General features: G+C 41.1%; 1 protein-coding gene and 1 long non-coding RNA gene across 3 annotated transcripts in view; one reads left to right on the top strand and one right to left on the bottom strand.

Moving 5' to 3' along the window:
* Positions 1-26,646, top strand: part of LOC144531980 (phosphofurin acidic cluster sorting protein 2) — a 49,729-nt gene that overhangs the window by 12,648 nt on the left and 10,435 nt on the right. For both annotated transcript variants that reach the window (XM_078272392.1, XM_078272393.1), the window contains exons 2-12: positions 8,712-8,799; positions 15,294-15,383; positions 17,735-17,860; positions 19,650-19,812; positions 21,010-21,101; positions 21,719-21,799; positions 22,161-22,220; positions 23,652-23,803; positions 24,021-24,114; positions 25,467-25,550; positions 26,272-26,393. In XM_078272392.1, the coding sequence (XP_078128518.1) occupies positions 8,712-8,799; positions 15,294-15,383; positions 17,735-17,860; positions 19,650-19,812; positions 21,010-21,101; positions 21,719-21,799; positions 22,161-22,220; positions 23,652-23,803; positions 24,021-24,114; positions 25,467-25,550; positions 26,272-26,393 (1,152 nt within the window). The remainder of the gene's footprint in view (positions 1-8,711; positions 8,800-15,293; positions 15,384-17,734; positions 17,861-19,649; positions 19,813-21,009; positions 21,102-21,718; positions 21,800-22,160; positions 22,221-23,651; positions 23,804-24,020; positions 24,115-25,466; positions 25,551-26,271; positions 26,394-26,646) is intronic.
* On the bottom strand, positions 1,836-5,977 carry LOC144532385 (uncharacterized). Its single transcript, XR_013503343.1, has 3 exons — positions 5,856-5,977; positions 3,778-3,832; positions 1,836-3,333 (listed from the first exon to the last, which is right to left on the bottom strand). It is a non-coding gene; the product is annotated as an uncharacterized LOC144532385 (long non-coding RNA).

Below are 26,646 nucleotides of genomic sequence, written 5' to 3'. Positions count from 1 at the left end.
CAGCCACCTGTCAAGCCTACAAGGGTTAGTGTTTAATGATCACATCATTTTAGGCCTATGTCTAAATAACATTGTATGGGCTCTGTTTAGCTTAATCACACGACTTCTGACCAGGCTTTAAGCTGCCATCTCATTACAAAAAATTTTGTATTGTGTTGTAGTTAATGAGTGCACACCATCTGTTGTTTTGCATGATGAGAATTAATGCTTGATGTGACATGTTTATTGTCACAAATATAAAAGATTAAAAGATATATTTGTAATTTCTGCCTTAATGCCGACCTCTGACATTCAGCAATGTGTTAGAATCAAAAAGTCAAAACAGACACACGACTTGTCCCCCATCAAGCCTATGACTGTGGCTTTACAAACCCTATTTGGCACATCACAAGCCATCATATGAAGGTTACTTATATATTCAAAGGTTGGTTTGATTCCAGTCTTATTTTGCTTTTAACCTTTGAGTCCTGTTGTTTTTGTGACCATTCAGTTGTGAATCACACATTAACTTAACAGTCACAGAAATCCGGCCTTGCCAAATGAATAGCTTGCTCTTGTTCTTTGTGTACCCTGGTCACAGCCTCTTCCTCCTTATTCACTGTGAGCTTGAGAAGATTTTGTTGAGGGAATTAAAGCCCAACCAGAATATGGCCATCTGGCGCATACTGTACAACCAGATATTTGGGGGTTAAACTAGCTTTTGCATGCAAGCCTAAGTGCAGGCTAAGCTTGTATGGCACATTCTACTATGTGAAGTTGTTAAAACCGATCCTTTCAATCTTTGTGGATTCGTCTTCATCGCTCCTAATGTAGGTTGGATTAAAAAATTAATTTCGCTGCTTCTAAATTACCTACCATTATTCTCTTTAATTACTTCTCTGTTCCCTCTCTAGCCTCAGTGTGTTACAATCTCCATTTCTTTCCCATATTTAAATCCCATATCTAAAAACTGAAATTGAAACCAAAAATGTAAAGAGGATGATTTATTCATGTGGGTGGTGTGGGTATGAATTTGAGAATGTAGGGCTTTGTTTTGCGCCTTTTCTGTTTGCTTACAATATGATTGAAAGGCCATGAATAAAATATAAAGAAAGGAAACGTCCGTGTATTGCTTCCTGAGCAAATCTCGCCAGTTCCATATGCCTCGCCGTGAATAGATTTCCCCCCGTTTTTCTTGTAGGAGAATAAAATATTCAGAAGTAGCTTTTAGTCCAGCGTTCCCTTTATTTGGACTAAATGATGTAACTAAACATGAACAAATAATAGTGTTATGAAAGAACAAAGTGCTCTGCCTTCCCTAAGCAATGGCATTGACTGGAGAGAAAGGGCTTTTTTGGTCAGTCCCCCACATACAAGCAAGCACCATACACAGCTTCCTTAAGAATCTCACACAGAGCATTATGTTCAAGCATGTTTTATTAAAAGAATGTGACCGCCTTCACATCTCAAGCAGAGAATACGAGAAATAGCCCATTGAAAGCACTAAAAGCATTACTTGAAGTCTTTCTTTTTTTTTTTCTAGCTTGGAAGCCCCCCTCCAGCACATACCAAACATAGACAGTGTCTTTTTCATTCAGCCCTCTGTTACATAACTTATCCTCCATCCTCCTCATCCCCCCTGCTTTGTGCCTCTGACCATTGCTGTGCAGTGATCCGAGGGCATGGAACTGGCAAAACATCAACTAGAATGCTGACCAGGGGGAAAAGAATTACAAAAGTGTGTTTTTGTTTAGGCAGCATATCATTCAATTAAAAAGGCTTTGTTGGCCTCTCTCTCATTGCCATGCGCATTCATTTGTAGTCTAAGAGCGCTATGTCCATATTTGCATGATTCATTTTTTTGGCCCTATAAATGTTAAGATGGTAAGATCACTACTACAGTCTTTTCAACTGAGACAAATGAGAACATAAGCATTGACACTCAGTATGTGCAATAGAGATGTTCCATACTGCCTAAAACGCTGGTATCGGGAAGTACTGGAGTTTATGCACCGATCCGATACCACGTAATAAAGCCCTAAAGAAAAAATACGTTAAAGTAGTTTTATTTATGTTCTTTTTCCGTTATAACTGACTGTCAAACTGCATAATAAAAGAACGTTCTGTGGCATTCATGTTTCACAAAGAGTTTAACCTGAGCCAGACCGACAACAAAGATAGAAATAATATCACATCCATACAGGGATATTAGTATACAGTTCTTAAAACATAATAAAATATATGACACACTGGTATCGGATCGGTACTCGGTATCAGCCGATACGCAAGTTCAGGTATCGGAATCGGTATCGGGAAGCAAAAAATGGTATCGGACCATCTCTAATGTGCAAGCAGCCATATCTCAACATAAGGCTTTGACGACTGAGCTGATGTCTCTTTGTAGGCTCTTAAACCTAAGAGTGTTTCAATAACAAGTTACTTGAGATGCTGCTGTCACTAAAGTGGTCCAGAAATAGCATAGAGATAGTAGCCACATACTCTCGCACGCCAGCATATCTCGGACTGATGGCTTTGAAGGATGTTGATGCAGATGGGTTCTGTGTTTGTTGACACCAGTCCAGACGAGAAACGCTCTTGAGGGATGTTGTGAAATACATGCAATGAAAGTATTTTTTTTTTTTTTAACATAGTAAGCTAGACTTTCTGAAACAATTCTTCCCAAAAGCATTGTTGTCAACTGTAGCTGTATGAGTTCCACAAGGATTTTCATTGTAGTAACATTAAATATGTATAGCTCTTCTAAAAGATTTAATTTTCATCATCATGTGAAGAAAGATCCCTATGTGATTGGCTTCTTTTTGTTCTGACTTATTCTCGCCTTCATCACAATGATTATTCTCTCACATGCCGCCAGTGACATCTTCTCAAATCTGATGCAGAGTGTCTGTGGAGTTGATTTCAGATTTGGGGTTTACTTTTTAAAAATTACCTTTTGATGTCAGTGTAATACAAACTATATCTGCTGTCACATAAGCAGTCTCCAGACAGACCTATCATTTTACCAAAGAGACAAACTCAAAGTAGGGAGTGTCCAAAGCTTGGTGTCGGGCCAATTCTCTTTGAGACCCGACATCAGAGAAACGTGTGTGTGTGTGTGTGTGTGTGTGTGTGTGTGTTTAAAAAAAAGAAGCCAGCCTGACTCAGGGGAGGGTGAAGTCAGAAAGGGGCTAACAAAAAGGATTATTCTCTGTGCTGTGTGTGTCCGTCCCTGGGCTCTGCTCCCTGACTTCCACCCATGCTGTCCACCTTTAATCAACCTCCCACAATTGATTTGGTTTCCTCTGATGTTCCAGCAACGCTTTAATACGGATGAGCCAAGTTATTCAGTCTGCACTGGAAGGGAGAAAGAGAGAGAGAGAGAGAGAGACATGGCAACATGACTATCTCCTCCATTCAGTTGTAAAACATTTGTGTGTATGATATGTAGGTGTAGTTGCACACGTGTGTTATACATTCTTTTTAGCCTCTCTGTGTCACTGATGATTCAGTTGATCTAAAAAGCTTTAAGTGATGAAGTGGTAAACCTGGACCTTCCTTGAACTGTGAAAGCTTTAAATGTTTGTTACTTTTTCTCCTGAAGTATTCTTGGCCTGGCATTAACATGTGTCTCGGGTTATCTGTTCACAAGTGGACAGCTCTAAGTACAGGTGGGAATGCACCCAAGACGCGTTGAGATTTGATTGTTAGACCACATTCGGAAGTGGAATGGCCACATTGTTTTAGCAGTGTGTACACATGCATGTGTCTTGGGCCACATTAAAGGACTGCCTACTCAACTGTTGTCCACTGCGTAGGTGTAGAGTTCTTAAATCACGTAAGCTGGCTTTGTCGTCTGAAATTTACAAAAAAAGACAATAGAGATATGTTACGAGTACATCAACCATCTTGGGCGATTTGATTTGGCTGGAACACACCAAGGAATAGGACCAGTCTGTATTGTTTTAATTTCTTCTTTTAATTTCCGACAGAGTAGGCACGGGAAGTGCGTTCTGGAAATGATGTACATGTTTATTTGCATATTTAGCGGGGAAGTTAGATCCAGTCACAAGTGGCCACTCACGGCGCATGTGGAGACACATTCTAATGCCAGGTGTGTACTGACGCACTCGGAGCTGTCCGCTTGTGATCGGATCACCCAAGACGCATGTTAGGGCCAGGTCTGAACAGGGCCCTTGTTATTGCTGTAGAGAGAAGATGGATGAAGCAGCCAAGAAAAGATAATGCACCATGCTATATAACCCACAATCGCAGGCCTCTTATCAGAAGTCAAATATTTGACCACGGCTGTTTGAGTGTACTGCCTGATAAGTTGTTTTGTTTGTCTAGGACAGATAAAAGTGAAAGGATTGGAGAGTACCCTCAGACACACCGTCTTTCGTAACTCAATGACTTCAGCAGAAGCTCTCAGTTCCTTTTCCACCTAATAACCTCTAATAATGATGACGTGCATAAGGTTTAAACCAATATTCATTGCTACTTAACTGATAAGGTAGAGCTCTTTATGCCCTGTCTAATGAGTGAATTAAAAGTCCTGGGGTTTTCAGTTAGATTTTTGTCATAGGGCTTCACACTCTTTGTTGATGTATTATCCTTCTCCCTGTGCCTGGGCTAATCCATAAACATGCATTAATGGGCAGGTAAAAAAAAAAAGATAGGGTTGATGTTGTCACGGCTATTTGCTATGTGGAATACAGTAGCTATGGTTGAGGAGCTGTTTCTGTTGTAGATATTTCAATGCAGATTTATAGTCTTTTCTCTATAGATGAGGTTGTTTGTCTAATTCTTTTTCTTCACACAAATAAGAACACCTCCATACATTTCCTTAGTTATATTTCTACGTCACTTTGAGCAGTCTGTATACTCTAAAAGAGGCGAATGGCTTCGTATTCTAATGGCCTCGCTTTATCTTAGAGGCCGAAAAGGCCAACAGTTAATGACGGCACATTGAGTGACTTGGACGCACTAATGGGCTTAGATGGGCCAGAACTACTCACGCTGCTGTGAGTGATGCCATAAAGGCTAAACCTATTAGCTGTAAAGTGCTCACGCACCTAGGGGGCACCCCCCCCCGACCCGACCCCCGTCAGAGCAGTCAATAACTTTTCATTTTAACATGATATGACACTCTGTTGTTTTATATGGCCATGCTAGTAATGGAAGATGTCATTGAGAAAGATTTACACGTTTACTGTAATTAGCCTGCGGTAGGACATCATTTTGATTCCTGCATTGATCTTCACCTGTGACCTATTTATTCCCCTCACCGTGTTGAAGGTTAAATGTGAGCTGAGTAGAAGTCCTGCATTATACTGTAACTATGATCAGCAACATATCAAAAGTAAAAGGAAGGTTTCTGCAGTAAAATTCCCCCTATGACCGATGTATTATTATATATTACATTATGAAATCAATTAATCAATTTATTTGTCACGTGAGATCATATAAAATGCAATTTCGGTAAAATATAATCCCGTCAGTTCCTTCAATTTGTGCATTAAAACATTGTAATAATAATAAATATACTGTATGTGTGTGATGGGGGGACTTAGACCGTGTCCTCGTTTAGGATTGAGGTGGAGCTAGTTTTAGAGGGGAAATGTCCATTTGCAATGTGACAAGGTGGCCCTCAACTAGACACTGCTTTTATATAAGGAGTCACAAGCCAGGTTGGAGACCACTGTTTTTCTCTTTAACAATATTGTTTAGCATACATGTTCTCCTATTGTGTAAAGTAATTGATAATTATATCTATATGTCAGAAATGTAGTGGAGTAAAAAGTACAATATTTGCCTCTGAAATGTAGTTAAAGTATAAAGTAGCGTAAAATGGAAATAGTTAAGTGAAGTAGACTTACTGAAAATTGTAGTAAAGTGCAGTACTTGGGTAAATGTTCTTTGTTATTTTCCACCTCTGGTCCTGAGTATGAGCCACACCAGCAAGAGTCCATATAACCAGGTTACCAGTGTGCATGTGAGGATCAATAAATTCAGTCTATACGAATGATGACCCAATCAGAAGAGCTTGGCAGGCGATGTGTTGGCTTAACCAATGCAAGCACCGAAACTGAGAGAGGGATTTCCCCTGTGGGCTCTTATCAAATGGGAAACAGACAGAACATGTTTCACTTATCTTTGCTTTCCACCGCCTGGTCACAGAAATATTGAACTGGAGACTGCTGTATAAATTCTCCACCCACCCAGTCTTCTCAGTGGATTGATAACACGGCTGTGTTTTGGTCCTGTTTGGCACAGAGAGGCATGCTCTGATCCCACCCCAGGCTCTCTCTGGGAATGTGGGAATGACATGCCAAAATGGAGGATTAATGCATCTTTCAAATGGCCTCTGCAAGCCCCTATTTTGATCTTGAGTATGTGCCAGTGTCTGTTGAGTGGAGGGGAGACCATACCACAAATAACAGCCCCCATATATTCCTGTAATCAAGAACACACAGTATATCCAGACCGACAATCCTTTCTAAAACTAGCTGAATCATTCTTGACACAGCATATGTCTTCCAGCTATTTTATCACAATGATTAGTGCTTTCGTGTGACACCTGGTCTGTCACTGCAGTCACTGATTGGGCGGCAAAGTGAACTTGCACAGGGACAGGCTGGCACCAGGCCAGAACAGATGGCCTCGAGTTTCACTTACAACACAACACAGTTGCAGGCAGAAGTGGAGATAACACCTCTGTCTAATAAACAAAGAAATCCCTGGTTCCCTAGGTGACCCCTTCAGCGCCTGCAGCCTTTTTAATTAAATGTGAATCCCAGAGAGAGAGAGAGAGAGAGAGAGAGAGAGAGAGAGAGAGAGAGAGTGTTAAACCAATGCTGTGACTGACTGGTGGTGACTCATCCTCACCGTAAGGCAAGCTGGGTCCATGCACTACCGACAAGGTTTAACATTTAAAGGTGCTGTAGGTAGGATTGCGAAGATCCAGGACTTAGCAAAAAAAATGTGAACATCGACAACTTCTCAGTCCCTCCCCCCCTTTCCGCTAAAGCCCAAAATGGTCTCCTAAGCCCCTCCCCCCACAAGGGAGAATGAATGCGTGTGCATGAGTAGTGATTGACACACAGTTAGAGATAAGACCGTATCATTTCCCATTCTATTCACATTGTTTACATTTTCAAAAGTTACCTTTCAACCCTTTAAATGTATTTAAGACTTGACAAATGTACATATTGTCTATGCCCCACAATATTCAATATTATTCAAACTATATTTTTAAACAGACCACCCCATCATTGTCATCTCTAACGCTACAATTTCCCTTGTTCTTGAACGTCATAATTAGTCTTTGTGAATCAGTGTGTTGCGGAGTGGCTCTCAAGGAAAGTGTGTGTCTCGATGTGTTTGCTTTGTCTTTCCTCGTCCCGTCCCGGCTCAGACTGATCACAATTTAATGCAGCAGAACTTGTGGGAAAAGTGTGTCAGTTGGAAGTTTAGCAAACTTGGCTTGTGAGTAGTTGACTTTCTGTGGAGTGTCTTGCCTTAAAGGCAAAGGAAGGGGGATTTGAAATATCACAAATTGCTGTGAATCCATGAAAGAGGCTGGGAATTGAGGTTGTGGCTGGTTTTAGCCTTCTGGCATTGCTGGGTTATCTGCCTCTGTGTTCTACAAGATAGGTCGGACCTGAGAGGTGCCCACAGGGACCCTCTGACCTAGATGTGATTTTCTGATTAAATACAGTCTATTTGAATGTACTTGTTCTATATGTTTCTTACTTGTTTTAAGCCTCTGTGTTCAACATGTTAATGTGTAGCAGCATGCGGAATAGGGTTAGGTACCGTTCACATTTTTACCAGTACCGATACCTGTACCTGCAATCTGGTTCCGGTACCCAACGCTACCTTTTTCTGGTACTTTCCCTCTGTAATAACAAAAAATGAATATCAGTTGTAAAAATAATTCCAACATTTAACACTCCACACAAAATAAAACCCCTCACTGTCCCCTCCCAAACCAGTCCCTACAACCTATCAAATCAAATAATTATTCATTTCTTACACTGCACTGGAACTTTTATTCTTGTATTTGTATCTTATTCTATTTTAGCCTGTTTATTTTCTATCTCTTTAACTGCTCTGCTCTTTAATGTTTTCTGTAAACTACTAATTGCATGTGGCTAAAATGTGCTATAGAAATAAAGTTGCCTTGCCCTACAACCTCCAGCCTGTCAGTCAGTCACCAGGGCATTATGATCACTGCCTGCCTGTCTCAGAGGAAGTGTAACCAACCGCACTACGGCTGTTTTCGGCTCGCTATTATATTGTAGAGAACGCTGTCCGCTTGGAGTTTTGAAAAGTGTAACTAGGCCTGTCACGATAACAAATTTTGCTAGACGATAAATTGTCCCAGAAATTATTTTTTATATATATATAAAAATAAAATGGACTCTCACTCTCTGTGCACTCTCAGTCAAAATGGGGCACAAAGCTGAATAGAATAGGGTTCAGTTGTTTTCTTACTTTCTTGGCAGTCATTGGCGAAACCTAATTGCTGCCTGTTGTTGTTATCTTGCCTGCTGACCTCAAGTAAGAATCAAGACAAAAGTAGAAATAAACTGTAGTGAGTGCTGCTTTGTCAGCCATGCTTTTCATCCCCAGGTGCTAACAGTGTGTCATGAAGGCGTGCTTGTATTGTGTTAGCCATCCTACTAATCTCTATTTCTCTCCCCCTCTCTTGTTCTTTCTCTTTTCCACAGACTCTGCAGCCTCACGCTGAAAAAGCTGGTCGTCCTCAAAGAACTGGATAAAGAGCTGAACTCCCTGTCTATAGCTGTCAAAATCCAGGTGGGTGGGTTAATATGTGTTGCATAGTCTCACATTTGTCATTCAACATTGTGTATGGTTTTAAATCCTAAATTCAAAGAGATCACATTGTGACATATCTTAACGCTGACATTTAAAATGTTACCATTATATACCATTATACATATTGCAAAATATGTATAGATATTGCAAAAGTCTACATAATTGATTGCAAACACCAGCATATGGCTGGGTAGGAGGGAGATAGGGTATGTTTCAGTGTGTGAACATCTGCTCTGGCGTGTGTGGGAGAAAGAAACAAAATACTTATAAAAGAAAGCAGAAAGAAAGTGCTTTTTTATAAAGCAAAGCAAAGCTGCCACCGATTTCCTCATGATATTCCAATGTTGTGTAATTGACATAACACCATTTTGCTGTTTTAAATTCTATCCTAATCATGGAAACCGACACCCCTAGTGTCAATCTAAAATAGTGTGGCATATGCTGCACCCCAACTGTTTAAGATCATAGACTCATCTGTTAGTGACAGAGTGTTGGAAACCTTCCTATACTCTGCAGACAGGCCTCACAGTTTTAAAAAACCTACTCATCAGTAAGCCTAGTAGCGGTTGTAAAGATGATGGTCTACTGCTTCTGAAACAGTTGATTCTGAGAGAGAATTAAGACCAGTGAGGGCTCCTTAAGTGTGCACATACACACATATGAACACACTGCCCTGAGGTTGCCATGTGGAAATAATTCTCAAAGGGAAAAACTCATTCAAACTTTCTTGACTGCAGTCGCCCAGAATATCCACAGAGAACGAGAATTTGAAAATGAGACTCCTCTAAAAGCGAGAAGAGAGGAGCTAAAGGGACCCAACTTTTTCTGTAACTTTTACCTGAAAGAGTCGGTGCCACATAAAAAGAAGCCTGAGCAAAAGCTTCCTTTAGCCACACATCAGAAAGAATCCAATATGTATCCTTTACCCAGTGCTGTATTTTACAGATGCTTTAACCCCTCCTTTTCTGCTTCAAGAATCCCAGGCTTTTCCCCTACCTCTATGTAGGAATGTGCCACATGTGTCATGTCTGACACTGTGTACCCAGCATGTTTGATTCATAGCATAAAATAATTACCAGAACTCAAAAACGGAGGTAAAAACCAGTTGTTGAGGCTAGTTGGTGAGATAGTCTTAGCCACATCTAATGTCCCCACTCTTGCCTGTTTGCTGGCATTGAAATCAATTGAATAAATCCATTTTGAGTAATTGTGTTTTACCACTTAAATAAGGGGCTAGCTGAATCTAATAATAATGGAGAAAAAAGTAACAACAGACAAACTAGTGCTGCTAGCTTAGCATAGTAGCAGCAACTGCCATCTCTGCAGCCTCTGACTCTAGTGGAGTTCATCTGATTTAATGTAGTTAGATGACCTTTTAAATCACATATAGAAATGTATTTAGTTAAAGATGAATTTATTAAACTAGCCAATTACTTCAAATTAAGCCAAACAGGAAAGAGCAACACATTATGTTTGTAGATACTGCTGTTTTCCCCATTCCCTATTGTCCAAACACAGAGTGCAGTATCTTTAAAAAAATATAAAAGATACTATAATATATATATATAGTTTTTTAAGTTTACAACTTATATAGCTGTTTAGGAAAACAGTTCAGGAAAGAGCCTTCAAACTTCAAACCCGTTTTATATCAACACCACTGTGTCTGTAGTTACTGCTCTTAGTAATGGACCATTTTTCTTTCCCTTTCTCAATATTGTTCCCCTCATTTTGAAATTTAATTGAAGTTTGAAGCAGCACTGGGCGATTTCTATTTAAAGCGAAACAAATCATCTCCCCTTTACTGTCATCCTAAAGGGAAAAGCAACCAACCAAGTGTGGCTTTATCCATGAGCTACGTTGTCTCCAGAGCGTGAAATCTCACCATTTCTGTTGAGCCGCCTGGGGAACAGCCGAGCACAGCTCTGTTCACCGCAGCTCCGGAACTGGAGCATTAAATGCAATTTCCAGCAGGTTTGGTTAGGGAGAACAGAGACGCTGAGGGGATAAAGAGACAGTTGGAGAAGATGACGGAGGAATAAGAGTGGTTTGTTTTCAGACAGTGAATGACAAAGCCTCATTACAGCATGCCATCGGTTCTCTGTTCAGCATACAGTGGCCGTCTCTTTTCTCTCTTGGGTCTCATCAGGTTAAGTGTCCACAAACAAACACACACACACACACACACACACACACACACACACACACACACATCCCCTGCAATGCTAACCATTTGGATGGTCTCCCAAAGCCAGAGCAGCAGGGATGATGAGATTGCAGTTTATTCTGCAGGAGGCTCTGTGTTCCCTTGGAGATAAGTCTTCTGTCTCTCACCTTGGAGACCGCTGGGTCACTTCAAGTAGCTGAGGCCTCCCCAGCCAACCCTCTGCTACATTTTCTGCACATTGGGTTGCACTGTGGTATAGTGCTGCATGTGCATTACACGATTATGCAGCTTGTGTCCTGTATTTTCTGTGTGCAGTTGCCTGAGGTTGTAGCCAGACATTGATGTCAGCTGGATTATGATAGGAAAGGCGTACAGTCCTCATTTCAGCGCAAGCCGCTGTCCAAAGCACACCCGATTGCAGTCCACGCAGATATGATCCAATTATGTGTGTGTGTTGGGTGAAAGCGGTAGCCTCAAAATGCCTTTAAACCCTCTTTATTACAATTGCACATTGAGCTCTTGCCCTGACCCTAAATCACTTCCTGTCTTTGCTGCAAACTGGATAGCCAATTTAGAGAATTTAACATTCAAAAGTAACCTTGAGAAGAAGTGTAAAGTTGAACTTTTTCTCACAGGCTTGTGAAGAGGGGCTGTAACGTCCCCAACCCCCCCCCCCCCCCCCCACCCCTCCAAATCTGGCCCCAGAAAGACAGTGGAGAAGCTTGCAGCAGGGGAGAGGGGGTGAGAGAAGGTGGTTGGGGGGTGGATGGAGCCAAAGGACATTCAGTACAAGCTTTCCTTGCCAAGGCTCTGTATTGTTAATGCATGTCAGGCAGTTTGAGAGTGCTCGGCTTTTGTGCCTTGATTCATTGTACCAGCCACTGAGCATGAGAAGAGAGTGCATACAAGGCCTCTTTGTGGAGCTCAAGTTAGTGACAAGGTCAGACTCGGACAGAGATTTACCCTCTTTTGTCTTTGTATACAAAACAAGGATTGCAGCTACTGTGAAGGTACTTTCAACATGTCCTTTTGTAGACCATATTATGCCATTAGGCTTGGATAGAAAGGATTTCAACTAAATGCTTTGCAAGTGTCCGCAAAGCTAAATATTCTTTATTCCCATGTTCCCTTTAGTTCTTCAAAGCTTTGGTTTCATTTCATGGATTTGAATCACTTGGCATTGCAGTGAATGTTCTTCAGTGAATTTTCTCTATTTTATGAGGTACACTAGAACACAATGTTATGTGTTCTCTGAGTATTGCACACTTGTGTATAACAAGTTTGTAAGAAGACTTGGAAGTTTCCAACTTCATGCAAGAAGTGGAAGTGAATGAGAAATGAAAGGTCTGAATAATGTAATAAGGATTTTTTTTTTTTTTTTTATCTAAATAATCCATCAGATGCAACCCTGCTTGATTTGAGTAGAACAGACAGAACATGTAAACTGTGGACAAGAAACCCGAAACTAATAATGAAACCCAGGACCCAGTGCTAATGGGCTACTGAGCCTCCGGAAACATTCAGTTCACTCAAATATTCAGTGTCATTGAGTGTTTGCCGAGGATAAAATTGGAAGTTGGAGAATGCCTTAACAGCAGCTTATTCGTCAAAGAGCTTTCATTTTCAACGGAGAAGAAAATGGGTTTGTGTGGTGTAAGTTCTGTGTGACATATCAAGCTATGTGTATCTTGTGTTTTGGTTTTCTTCCATTCAGCTGTTAACATTGCTTGGATGGTGCTCGGGAGTTGATTACTTGAAGTGTGGGAATGTACTGTATGCCATGTCCGTTGGCTGTGATAGACCCTCGTAATCCTCTTGCCTTCTGTGGCTCACAAGGTGTGACCCTTGGGGTGTTTGTTTTCCTGACTGTAACTTTTTGTGAATTTTCCTTGACCTGCCCTCTGTGTCATCTATCCACTCTTGAGTTGGCAGGTGGGATTAGAGCGAAAAAGACTATAGCTGTGTTTGAAACCATTCCCTCATTCGTTCACTCACTCACTATTCCCTATGTAGCATTTATTAAATAGTGAACTATATAGGCTATAGGGAATGACCAAACGAGTCCTTCTGCTTCTTCTTCTCCTCCGGGAAAACACGACCGCGTTGCATTGTGGTATACTGGAGTAAAATGTAGGGTACACCGTATGTACGCTCAAATTAGCTGTGCATCGTGGGTATTTTATAGTGGACTATAGTGAATGAAATTAACCGCTGAGAATTTGAACACGCTATGACTATATAGTGCACTATTTCCGTGATAGGGTACGGTTTCGAACAGACCTTATGTTTGGAAGAACAGATAATGGAGTGAAAATACTGAAATTACAAAGCATTGCTCCGCTTTATTGTGCCTGTATGAAACATGCATTGTCATTTAAATACTATGTGCACAATACGTTATTTAAAATCACTCATGCATGGGATGTAACTGCTGAGGCACCACTACATCCTTGAATGGAGCTAACCCCCCTCTGGTATCCTGTGATGGTTCCCCAGCACACACCCAACCATTTCATTTGGTATCTGTTACATGATTTAGCAGCTCTGATGACATGGGGATCCAATGTTTTACCCACTGCATCGGACATTAGAGTTTCTAGGGTATTAAGCCAGATACAGGATATCCTCGCCACTCACCAAGTCTGACTTAATTCTATTTAGGTTTAGCAGACACCTGAACTAAGCTCTGATGACTTATGAATTATTTTACAGCAGTTGATGAGTTGCCAAATATATTACACAACAGATGCCTGTCTTCAGCACTCACAGCTGGACGTTAAATCGTGAGTCTTGACAAGCTGTTCCTGTTCTCACGTTCACACTCTGACTTAAGATTAGAAGAGGTAGAAAAAGAAGCTTGGTTTTAGAAGAATTCAACTGTAACTTGACGAGGCGCATAATAGACTTTAATCCGATGCTCGTAAGAGAAACGCGCTAAGGGCCGAGACAGGTCCTCTGAGGACAGTGACACTGTGTGTCGGTGCCCTTACACTTCCACAACCCGTGGCATTTAAATCCTTGTGCTGTTTGGCCACAAGAAGTGTGTGCCGGCTGCCAAAATGATGTTAGGTGATGAGTCTTTCTCAAACAGAATAGCAAGCATTAGATAATACAATAAAATGTGGTTCTGATTAGCAACTTAAAACAGTGGCTGCACCATTATAGCAGCTATATAAACTTATTTAATATAGAAACTTTTTTTCAGGTGACCGTTCCACCTTGACCAAACATCCCTCTCAAGTTTCTAAGATGCTGAGGGTAGCAGTAGCTGAGAGGTTGAAGCTGTAGTAGGCCTGTAATTATTAGGTTGCTTTTGAATCCTTATGTCAGTTAGGAAAACCTCTTGTCCTCTGCAGTGTGCCTCATCAACAATGCCCGGGACCCCCACTGACTCTTAACCCCCCCCCACCTACAGTCACTACACGTTACATTAACACACATCCTGGACTATTACACCTGGCCATTACACATATTATATATGCTGTGAACTTCTGCACAACCCCGTGATCAATATTGTTTGCACAAACTGTACAGCTTTCTTTTCCTTTACAACATAAACAGGTTTTATTGCACGTTTGTCATAGTGCATTTTTCCATACTTTTTATTGTAATATATCTATTCTGTATTTATGTTCTTAACTGTAGCAGTGCTTTGTTTTATTGTTTGCCTTTTAAAATATGTTTATTATTTACTGTATGCAACTTATACACCAAGGCAAATTCCTTGCAACTGCAAACTTGCTCGGCAGTAAATCTGATTCTCTTGATATGTCCCTGAGCAGGGCATCTGACCCATATTCTACTTGTTGTAGTAGCACTGTTCTCTAGAAAGCAGAGAAGGAGTAGAGGACTGTTTGTACTGGGCTGCCTCAAGGTGTGAATCTACATAAATGTGTGAATGTGAAGCAGGCTGGTCCTAAAATAAGGCCTGCACACTCAGTCACTGTAGTCCGATAGATATCGGCTTAAGAAACAACATAAGATGAGGCATTTGTGGGTATTTTTCCACAACCTTTTTTTTTTTTTTTTTGGACCTGAAAGTGCAATAACCACATATGTATATACAGTAGTGTCAATTGTGTTATCTTGATTTTTTTTTTTTATATTTTACTATTTCAGTTTTGCTGCTTTATATTTGTTGTTTATACTGTCATTCTGGGAGCAGCTAAATGGTGTTTTGTTGTTAAAAACAATGACAATGAAGATCTATTCTATTCTTGTTCCAAAGGGAGCCCCTGATGTATCATTTTTGAAATGTGGCATTTATAAATGTGCTTACAATGAAACTTTGCTTTACTTTGTCTTCTAGGGTTCTAAGCGTCTTCTGAGATCAAATGAGTACATCCTCCCACCCAGTGGAATGATGGAGACGGATCTGGAGCTCACATTCTCACTACAGGCAAGTACTCTGACATTATACTGTGAATTCTCACACTGCTACAGCAGGTACTTGAGGGAGGATTGTGTTGAAGCCTTTATCCGAGCTCGTGCCCCTTCCAGCCCCGAGTGAAAGTGTTAAGTTCAAAATATCCATGTGTATTATACATGTGTTTACAGTAATTTTTATAAATTAAATCAGGCTCTGTTATTTCATATTAGCCTCACAATTTTTCGTGTTATTTTGTGGTCAAAAGAGGTTTTGATTTTGGCAGTTTTCCGAGTGCAACCTTACTGCGTACAGTAATTAATCATTCTGGGAGTGACTGAAGCAGAATCCTTTTATGACAGAATGTTTCAGATTTGAAATAATACGCACTGCATGCATGCTGACTATTTGCAGACTGGAATAGCCAGACAACTATAGACAGGGTTCTCATGGTCAAGGAAAACCTGGAAAAGTCTTGGCATTGCTTTTCAGACTTGCATCCAGAAATGAGTTTATAATCAAATGCGTTACGATTACACCGATAGTACCATCAGTTCCATTTCCCCTCATGCTTGAATGCCAGTGCCAGACTGATATAAGTGCTTATAAAGGACAATGTATTAACTGCCTGTAGTTTGAAGTATTTCAAGTGAATATCAACATAATCAACTAATATAGAGAGAGTGAAAAGGGTGGCTGTTTAATTTTCATACAATAATTTACATTTAGAGTAAAGTATTCTGTTCAGTTCTGTTTTTGTACTTATAGATTGTAAATGGTCATGGAAATTGTATTATAAGCCCTTGAAAAGTCATGGAAATGTTTTGAATTTTTGTCCATGAAAATGTGTGGGAACATATAATAGAGGTGAACCAAGCCAGGACAAGTGAAACAGTTGTGGGGAAACAGACTTGAAGTTTGTAGATGGAAAAGTTGCACATTTAACCGAAATGTGCAAAGTCTTTGCAGAAATCTGAAACAAAGAAAGTCCAGCTGAAATCACACTGCTGTGGAGTAAAGCCTATAAAAAGTGTGGGCAGTATTGGACATGGATATTGCAGCAGTGATGTTCAACTTAACCACCTTGTGTGAAACTTGATCTTACAAGCTATTATTGTGTGAATATTATAGACAGAGAAGGCAAGAAAAGTCAATGTGAAGATCATGTTCTGGCAGTCAGAGACAATATGACTCCATGGGAAACGAAATAGAATAGATATAGATAAAAAGAGCAAATGGGAGGATGAATTACAAAGTCTCTGAGAGAAATATAGTTCTGAAGTGATGAAGGTTAACAAACCGTTCAACCAAAGTTCAGCAGACAGACTACAGACAGTTTCTTTAGTAGTTCAGATGGTAAGAATGCAGAACACCAACCATGTTGGTTCAGTGCTGGCATCTGAGTACAGTGAGACTGGCTGGCTGTATTGTAACATTTACTTGAACCGGGGGTGTGGGATATCTCAACATTATCAGTTCACACTAGTCAGTGCAGACAGCATTCTGACTACAGATAAATCTGCAAAAATAGCAGAGCACTTTGTCCACTCTTGGATAAACTCACGGACCACAACAACGGAGAATTAAAATCTAAGATAGCCAAAATGATTGTAAGGAGCACACTGGCTGGTGAAAACACTGGAAATGTCTGATGGCATTGATAATATGGCCTGGCCACACTCTATGCTTCATTTGGTGGCAATAAACTGTGGCACAGATAAGCAGTCGCCAGGTGATGCAATGAAATCCACAAAGTCAGTCACAGAGAGAAAAGTGCTAGTACTGACTGTCTAAAGAAAAAGTGTGTGTCATGGCTTCTAAAGGCACTGAAGGACAGTGAAATCTTGAGTAAGCACTTCTGAAATTAACAGATAGCTGAACTAGAGTGGCAGGATTAGTCGTTAAGTATTAAATTAATCGGCAACTGTTTTGATAATCGATTAATCAGTTTGAGTAATTTTTTTTTATGGGAGAAAAATTTCTCTGATTCCAGCTTCTTAAATGTGAATATTTTGTGGTTTCTTCACTCGTCTATGACAGTAAACTGAATATCTTTGAGTTGTGGACAAAACAAGACATGAGAGGGTGTCATCTTGGGCTGTGCGAAACACTGATTAACATTATTCACCATTTTCTGACATTTTATAGACCAAACAACTGATCGATTATTGGAGAAAATAACCGACAATGAAAATAGTTGTTAATTGTTGCTCTAAGCTGAATACAGACACAACATGGCAGGTCACCACTAAAGAATTAGTTTTCTCATGGAGTAACAAAAACAATGTATTAAAATAAGTCTGCATGTGGGTTCCCATCTAAAGGCTGATAAATATTTTATGTTGTCTGCATTGTTCATCTGACTTTTTATTTGTCATTTTTAGTACCCCCATTTTCTGAAGAGGGATGCCAACAGACTACAGATTATGCTGCAGAGGAGGAAACGCTACAAGAATCGAACAATCCTGGGCTACAAAACTTTGGCTGTGGGAGTTATCAATATGGCTGAGGTACTGTATGGTGCCTCAACTGGGGCATTACTTTCAATCACTTCATTTCATGTTTCATTGTCGGGCGTTTAATTCCTCTTGAGAAACATCATTTTGGTCTGAGCTTGCGACTGCATTCTGCTCTTCTCTGACAGTGATTGACATGGCTATTAGTGTCTCACGTCTTGGTTTGCCAGAGAGAGAGCCCTCCTGTGTTACACATCAATTCAGATGACTCATGGTCATCACACATTCTGCTGTGTGAGATTATGGCCCATCTGGAGCTGGCTTGCATTTTTCAGGGAACAGTGTATTCAGCCATGCTATGCATTATTAATGGAATAGGAGCTGATATAATGCCACTTGTGGATGTTTGTTTGAAATATGCGATTGCGTTTCTTTTGTCCTGATCCGAATCATTTACTGTTGAGTACTGCCAGTACAGCCCTCAGCTGGACATGCAGTGGGGACTTTGCAGTTACGTCAGACTGTATGCTTGGCCACTGGGCCGTCGAGATGCCATTTGTTTTATACCCAAAATGGCTCTGCTTGCTTTGCTTACTGATGCCTGTTATCAGTGTGGATATCACGCATTGAAACGGCTGGCTGCTATTAATTGCGCCACTCGCTGGGTTATTCCCTTGCGGCACTGTGCAGAACCAATGTGTTCAGGTTTTTTAACACCGTGGGGACATTTTGATAGCAGGCTTACTAATATGGATTGCAGTGGACAAAGGATTGGAATTGGGCTTTATATAGTGGATACAGATCAATTAAAATGCCTTGTGCAGGACATAATTAGTTTGGTGTCTGTGTGTGATTTAGACACAGATACTCAGCATTGCACTTATTTGGAATGGAGAGACACAGGTAGCATTTCTTTTGTAATTGTACAAACGCTGATGCACCCATTCATGCTCAGCCAAAGTGACTTTCCACTAGTAGCCCCCAGGATAGGACTTGAGTAACTTCTGAAAACAAGACTAATGCTTTATTGCATTTTAAAATACCACTCAACTGCTGTGCTGTTTTGGTTCTTGCTGCAGTGAAACAACCCACAGACATCCATAAATAAGGCTAGATTGGCCATTATTGGAACCTGTTGGTAATTATGTTGTCATCTGCTGTTGAGTAAACTCTCTCGTGCCCTCATTCTGAATCTATTGGGGCATTATGTGGGAGGAAGTCACTTATTGGACTTTGCATGCAGCATTCAAGTGCACTCCTGCCAGTGAATGAGCAAAATGAGCCTTACTCCCTGTATAACTATTCATCAAGTGAAATATCTGATTAAAAACAGTTTATTAACTGTGTTGTACTGTTTGACTGAAAGATATGAGCAAATTGGCTCGGCACATTTAGACGTTCAGATTGGAAAAGCAGCATTGTGCTCATGAAGATTGACTTAAGAGATAACTGTCATCTTGTAATCAGTCGGTAAATCTCTGCGAGCATAAAGCAGTGGAACAGAAGCCATCGCAATCTCTGTTGTTTCAGTATTGGCTCAGTAAAGAGAGATACAAATCTTCCATCCGGCCTGCCATCCTCCTGTCTGTTGATGAAATATTATTTGTTCCGTGTTGCTTCGACAGAGTCTACGGAGGGATTGATGGATGCAGGAATTGTACAAGACATAAATCTCAGCTAAAGAGGATGTTTATACAGATAAGAAAAAGATAATATTATCAGGAATATTGCAGTGGAGGGATAGAAAAAAAACTTTTTTTTTTTCTAGTGTCTTGTATAAATTGTATTTGAATGTATTGTTTAAATCAATGGCAGGCCTTAATGTTAATCTTCCTATGTCCAGGTGATGCAACACCCAACAGACGGAGGACAGATTCTGGGTCTCCATAGCAACGTGAAGGAGGCACCAGTGCGTGTGGCGGAGATCAGCGTGTACTCTCTGTCCAGCCAGCCCATCGACCACGAGGACGGTAGCGGCCAGGCTGGCCGCAAGACCAAAACCTCAGGTGAGTCGTCTCCCTTCCCCCTAACGTGGGTCTGTTACACAGGCCTGTGCCCATGCTGCCCAGCCATATCCTGTTTGTAATTTCAGCCTTTATCCTGGAGCCAGCCCTCCCTGCCCAGGCCTCTCTCTTCCCGCCTTCCACATGGCTCCTATTTCCCAACCGAGGACAGAATAAACTCTATTAATCCCAACCCAACCTATGGCCAAGGATATGTTATTCTCTTCAGCTATGGTTGTAATGGTGATTTGAAAGTTGAACAGGTTTAGGGCCTATTACGTTACACCATTCTAATTCTGGACGGGGAGAAATATCGGGCCCTGCTCGGACTCCACGCCTTCATCCTGCTATACTGATCCCTCGCTGTTCTGGATGTTATTAAGGAGGCCGCTCCAACATAACAGATGAGCTCATGCACCAAGAATTATACTAGTGTCACTCCGAGGTAAGGGAAGATGTTTATTTTTCGCCTTTCTCCTCTCCAGTGATCCTTAATAACATCCCTCCCATCTAAGAGCATAGAACAGGATGTTTCACAGGCAAAAGGAAGACACAGTAAAATCTGCCTCTTTAGGAATGTGGCTGTTCAAACCAATAAAATGTGACATGAAACCATAGTAAAAAAAAATGTCATTAAAACTGAATCCTATTGTGTGAAAAGGATCACAAAAAGAGCTCTACAATCTAATTATCATAGAATTCCTTCCATTGCATTTCAACAAGCACATTGGGCGTTTTAATTATTTTCACAGAAAATGTTTTAGCATTACCATATATTCGACTCATTATTCTTGCCAAGTAGTCAAAGCAATTCATTACTGATGAACTGTGTAGAACAGGACAGTAAATGAAGCAACTTTACCCACACAAGAATGAAAATTTTCTTCGGCTCAAACTGATATTTGTGGAAAATGACACAATATACTGAATGTTTCATTTAAATTAAAAGAGAATTATACAGTTTTTGTATGTTTTACACCTTTCGTCTTCTAATGACAAATTGAACTTCCTATAGGCATACTTTACTCCAAAAGAAAGTTGCAGCAGTTTCTGTGAGAAACTTTCACATTTGAAACTCTACATATCGGGGTGTGTGTGTGTGTGTGTGTGTGTGTGTGTGTGATATATATATATATATATGCCCAATACAATGCTAGACATTGATGTTTTTTTGTGTGTTTCTGTTCTTGCCTACCTCAGACCGCTCCCCAGACATGGATAACTATTCTGAGGAGGACGATGACAGCTACTCGTCAGAGCAGGAAGCCAGCGATGATGCAGTTCATGCCCAGGTCAGTGCCAGAAAATGCTTAGAAATCTGCAATACCCAGTGCAATTAAAGAGTAGAGCTGGGCAATATATCGATATCGTGATATGAAACTAGATATCGTCTTAGATTTTGGATATCGTAATATGGCATAAGTGGTGTCTTTTCCTGGTTTTAAAGGCTGCATTACAGTAAAGTGATGTCATTTTCTGAACTTACCAGACTGTTGTAACTGTTCTGTTATTTGCCTTTACCCACTTAGTCATTATATCCACATTACTAAAGATTATTTATCAAAAATCTCAGTGTGTAAATATTTTGTGAAAGCACCAATAGTCAACACTACAATGTTGTTGCTGTATCGATATCGAGGTATTTGGTCAAATATATCGTGATATTTGATTTTCTCCATATCGCCCAGCCCTATTAAAGAGTCTACTTGTCATACTGAACAATCTATTGCATAGAGAAGGAAGAAGAAGAAAGAAGACATTTTCAATAGCAGATTTTGTCAGAAGCAGTTGTCCTTTCAGAGGTTTTGGTTTGTATAATAATGACATCCTACATTTAGCTTAAATGTATGTGGGTAGAAATGTAGGGGCACTATTATGTTGAGATTTTACCATCCCCTCTGTATTTCAGGATCTTTATGATGAAGACGATGAGGTCAGGAAGCCTAAGAAAGCCCGGAGGAAAATGATCCGAACCACCTCCATGACCAGGGTTAGTTCACATCCTTTTTTAGCACATGGAGTTTTATGCTTGCCAATCATTGACTATGAGGATGATTTGAGACCTGTGTGTTGTTGTACGAGCCTTTTAAGGAAAAGCACACACTGTGTTCCATTTGTCCAAGTCATTAGGACGATGTGGATGAGCACATAAATGAACACTGTGGGTTCAGTAGACTGATTATAATGGTCTTTACATAGAGAGGCTGTGAATGAGTAATCCAGTGGACAGTTACTGGGAGAACACATAAGCCCAAGCCCAGCTGTCATGCATATATAATGATGACAGTTATTCCCTTTTTCAGGCAGTTCTTTTTCTCATAATTGTATGCTTTTGTGTGTGTCTGTGACAGCAACCTAACTTCAAGCAGAAGTTTGTGGCCTTGCTGAAGAGGTTCAAGGTAACAGATGAGGTGAGTGTGAAAAGAATAATTGCCTTTGTTTCATTTGACACCCAGGAGAAGGTGTTGTGTCAAAGCAAATGATGTGGCACAGCATCCCTCTCAGTGAACCCGCCCGGAATTGTCCTTCTGTTATGAAGCTTTTAGTAAGCCAGCTGCGAAACATATCAGTTATTAAATTGCCATTGCAGCTGGAGAAAATAATCTCAGTATTGATGACTGTCTAAACAGCCTATTGCTGTGGCTAATGTGCTCCTGACTGGAGAAGAATCACCCGTGAAGAAATCACTGCCACAACAGAGGTACAAGCATCATTATGGGCTACATTACCTCAGTGCTCATGCACGATTCATACATGTCCATTAGCAGCAATCGGTATGCAGAATCCATTAGCGACTCGATTCTCTCTACCACTTAATCTAATGATAAACGTAGGCTCGTACAGTATGTTGCTTCTGTTTAGTCTGTTTATTCTTCTCTTAACTCCTTTTTTCGAATAAGTGTTTGTGTGGATTCTACATAATAGCTTGTAATCAGGTCATCCGCAGCAAATCGACCATTTGCGTGCAACAACTGTCCATTAGTACATAATCTATGTCAGGCCATTATAATGATAATAATTCCCATTGAACTGTGAAATATGTTGAAGTAATTGAGGTACCCATTGTCTTGTTTCTCTTCCTTCTTTGACTTTCTGACGTCGGAAACAGTCCATAGATTACATTAAGAAAGATGTATAAAAGATTAGAGTCTATTTTTAACTATGTAGGTTTTCAGACTGGATTAGGATTTGCTTTGCCCTTACACTCATCCCTTTAGGTTTATATGTAACTTTAAAAAAAATTAAAAATGGGACTAAGACACTTGTGTGAGTGATTTTAATCTAGTGATGCTTACAAGAGCCTCGGCCAGAGTTGTGTTTTTCTGGATGCTTATGAAAACTCCACGTGGCCTGATGATCTTTTATCACATCCCCGGTCTCTAATCCCTTCCTTGTGGCTGGGCCAGTATGCAGGGCTACAGCTCTATAAATACATAGCCAGGAGGAGGAGAGGGGACAGACTGTGTTTATCTGCTCCCTGCCAGCTTCTGCACGTATGGAGTGGTATTAATCAACTGATTAGTCCACAAGCCTGCCTGTGTGCAGTTCCTATGATATACATCCCCACTGTGCAGCTGGCAGATGAAGGCTCAGCACCTTAGCTGTCCTCTAGCACTCACTTACCTTTAATTGGCCTGCTTAGGACCAAGGCAGGGACACATTTATAGCATAGACTTTCTCATTTTACATCCTTTAGTGTTCTCCCTCATTCGTCAGGCTCCATTATCCTAGCTGTGAAAGTGATTAGCTAATGCACAGCACCAGTCACTCCCTACACTTATTTAATCCCTGATTACAGCGTACCAATGTGTTGATGATGTGTCTATCCTGTGCGACGGCAGGTCCTGGACTCCGACCCAGTCGACCAGACCCAGGAAGTGGAGGAGGATCTGGACTTACTCTATGACAGTCTGGAGGTGTACAACCAGAGCGACAGTGGGCCGGAGATGGAGGACAACGAGAGCGTCCTGAGCACTCCCAAGCCCAAACTCAAGTATGTCTGTGCTCAACCCGGTTTCCTCAAAGGCCATCTTTTCAGAACTTGCCTAATATTTCTAGATATTGAATTATTTAATAAAATAAAATAATAAGTATTCACAACATATCTGAAGTTGCAACTGGCCCTTCAAATGGAAAATGACAAGAAGAAAAACAGGTTAAGAAAAGCATTTCTTCCAAGTTCAATTCAAATCTTTTGTTTCTATTTCCAGGCCGTTTTTTGAAGGGATGTCTCACTCCAGTTCCCAGACAGAAATTGGAAGCATACACAGCCAAAAAAGTCAGCAGAGAGAGCTGTCGTGTCCTGTAAGTTGATCACCAGGCACTCTATTAACAAACCTGTCAGATGCCTTTCAGCCACACTGTTGTTTACCCATAAAGGCCTTCCTCTCAGTTGCTGGAGAGGTCCTTTTAGTAAACTGTTACGTAAAGGAATTGCCCCTGGGCAGTGTTGAAATGTCTGGCAGGCCTCTATGCTTATTGTGGTTTAGGGATTCCCAAGGACCATGACACAGGCAAGATATTCTGAGCATGAGCGCAGAATATGGGGGGGGCTGCGGTCCTTACCCTCTTCACCCCTACAGCCCTCTAGTATTTATAGGGACTTTCACAGAAAGACCCCTTCACCACCATCAACGCACACATACACAGAGACACAAATATGCTCAGAGAGAAGATTGGATGGAGCATTCCCTGAACACAGAGATTTATGGCCCATTGGAAACAACAAGGACAGAGAACGGAGAGAGAGACACGTTGGGTCTGATGGTTAGAGAGGGAATGCTGTTTATAAATATCTGGGAATCCATTTTAGCCTGTAATAAAACAGCCCAGAGCATTTCAGACTGCTGTAGTTCTCCATTCCGCTCACCGACAAAAACCCCATATCGGAGGCGAATCGCATAGGCTCGGCGTTCGCGTGCACACACTCAAGTGTGATGTGTAAACTTTTCAGAAATGCGAGATGAGAGGCTCACTGCTGCCTCGCAGACACATTTAGATATCTAGCAGGCTAAATATCTGGAGCTTTTGGGGACTCCGCTGGGGAGCTACAGCCAATGAGAATGCAAGACACGGGCTGAGGGGAAACCAGGGGAGGAGTCGCCTTTACCACTGTATGTGTTACATTTGCAACACGGACCAAAGTTGTTGTTGCAGGTAGAGAAAACAGGCTATAAATAGTAAAGACGTGTGAACACTCGTGCCAACGACAACACCCCCTATAAGCGCTCTGTCTGAGCTTTCTTTTTCCTCTTTGTTTTATCGCTGCAAATCAGCCACCAACAGCTTGGAGCACTTGTTTCTGGCGGACAACCAAAAATCATGTCCCACATATGATATTACGTCATGTACCGTGTCGCTTCTCTCGTGTGTTTTCGTGACAAAAACGTAGTTTGTAGACTAGACTGGGGGATTCATCCAGGTGAAAGATCTAGTAATGAAGAAGAAGACAACTAGACAGAGTTGTGTAATGTGTACAGCGAACTGCCGACTTTGAAAGTCTTGTAATGGGAACAGAGCTTAAGAGTGATCAATCTTGACCTGAGCAGATGGAGCATAGCACTCTCATAAGGAGCTGTGACATTTTGCCATTCATATTTACCAGAGAAAAGTGTCCTCCATGGTTAAAATGGTATGTGTGTGTGTTTACCCTGCAGAGTGGTGAATTTTTGACTGTGGACAGATGTAAAGTGCAAGGGGCCCGGAATAAAGATGACAGCGTCACAGATACAACTGTTGGGGTATGTATCTGTTTGTTTTGAACTAAATCTCCCTTGAGTATCTCTTTCTCAGATTTTTCTCTACCCTCTCCACTTCAGTGCCCTTTCCTCCCATGGGTCGTAGTTGTTGTTGTTTTGTTTTGTTTTTTCAGGAAAAAGCACAGAGGGAGGGAGTATGCAGGGGAGGGTAAACCAAACAACACAGTCATCCATTATGGATCAGTAGAGCAGAGAAGGCAGCCCCATGCTGGATAAATCCTGACTGATGAGAATCGAAAGAGTGGTGTTTGTGTTTTTTGTTGTCTTTGTGTTGTTGGGTCACTCTAACCTTGTTCGGCCAACCCCGGCTCCCCCTCTGAGCGCCGGGCTGCCGACACGCTGCACTAACCCACTTCAAACTGAAAATCAAAACTGCAGGAACAGTGTTTCCCCAGCTGCCTGCTAAGAGACCACAACTTATTTTTTTTATTTGTATCTCGTCTGTCATGGTGGGCTCGCATCATTATCTTCAACCTCAACAGCTCAGCTTAAATATTGACCTGGCCAGCACCTATCTACCTCCCTCCCCGCCTCAACTCTATCAACTCTTAAAATGCACCACACACAAAAGCACACAGAAATAATACAGAATGTATTAGAACCTGAGAGAGGCACTGATGTAGTAGTAGATGGGACATGACAGTGCCTGTATTGTATGAGAAACATCAGCCTTGTCCTATTTGCTCCCCCTCTTTGGGTTCAGGAGCCAGAGGCTGACGACAGCGGGCCGGGGGAGGTGAGCAGCTGGGATGTCAACACTGAACGGATGACCAGCACTGTTGGCAAGCTCTGCAAGACAGAGTCCCAAAACCACATGTCTCCCAGGTACACTGCTGATCACTACATCTGGAAACATTCATACAAGATAGTGTAATGTCATCATGTATGTACACAAGCTACTTTAGATTTTAGGTAACACTTTATTTGAAGGGGTGTTGCATAAGACTGACATGACACAGTCATAACCATGACATGACACATGTCATAAACATGAAGGAGTCTTTATGAATCTTAATGACTGTTGTCATCAAGTGTCATTCGGTAAATTATGATTCTTTTAATGTTTTAAGTTAGCATT

Source organism: Sander vitreus, chromosome 17, assembly GCF_031162955.1.
Source record: "Sander vitreus isolate 19-12246 chromosome 17, sanVit1, whole genome shotgun sequence".
NCBI classification, from domain to species: domain Eukaryota; kingdom Metazoa; phylum Chordata; class Actinopteri; order Perciformes; family Percidae; genus Sander; species Sander vitreus.
The sequence above is the reverse complement of the archived record's forward strand: the minus strand, read 5'-3'. Positions and strand labels throughout refer to the sequence as shown.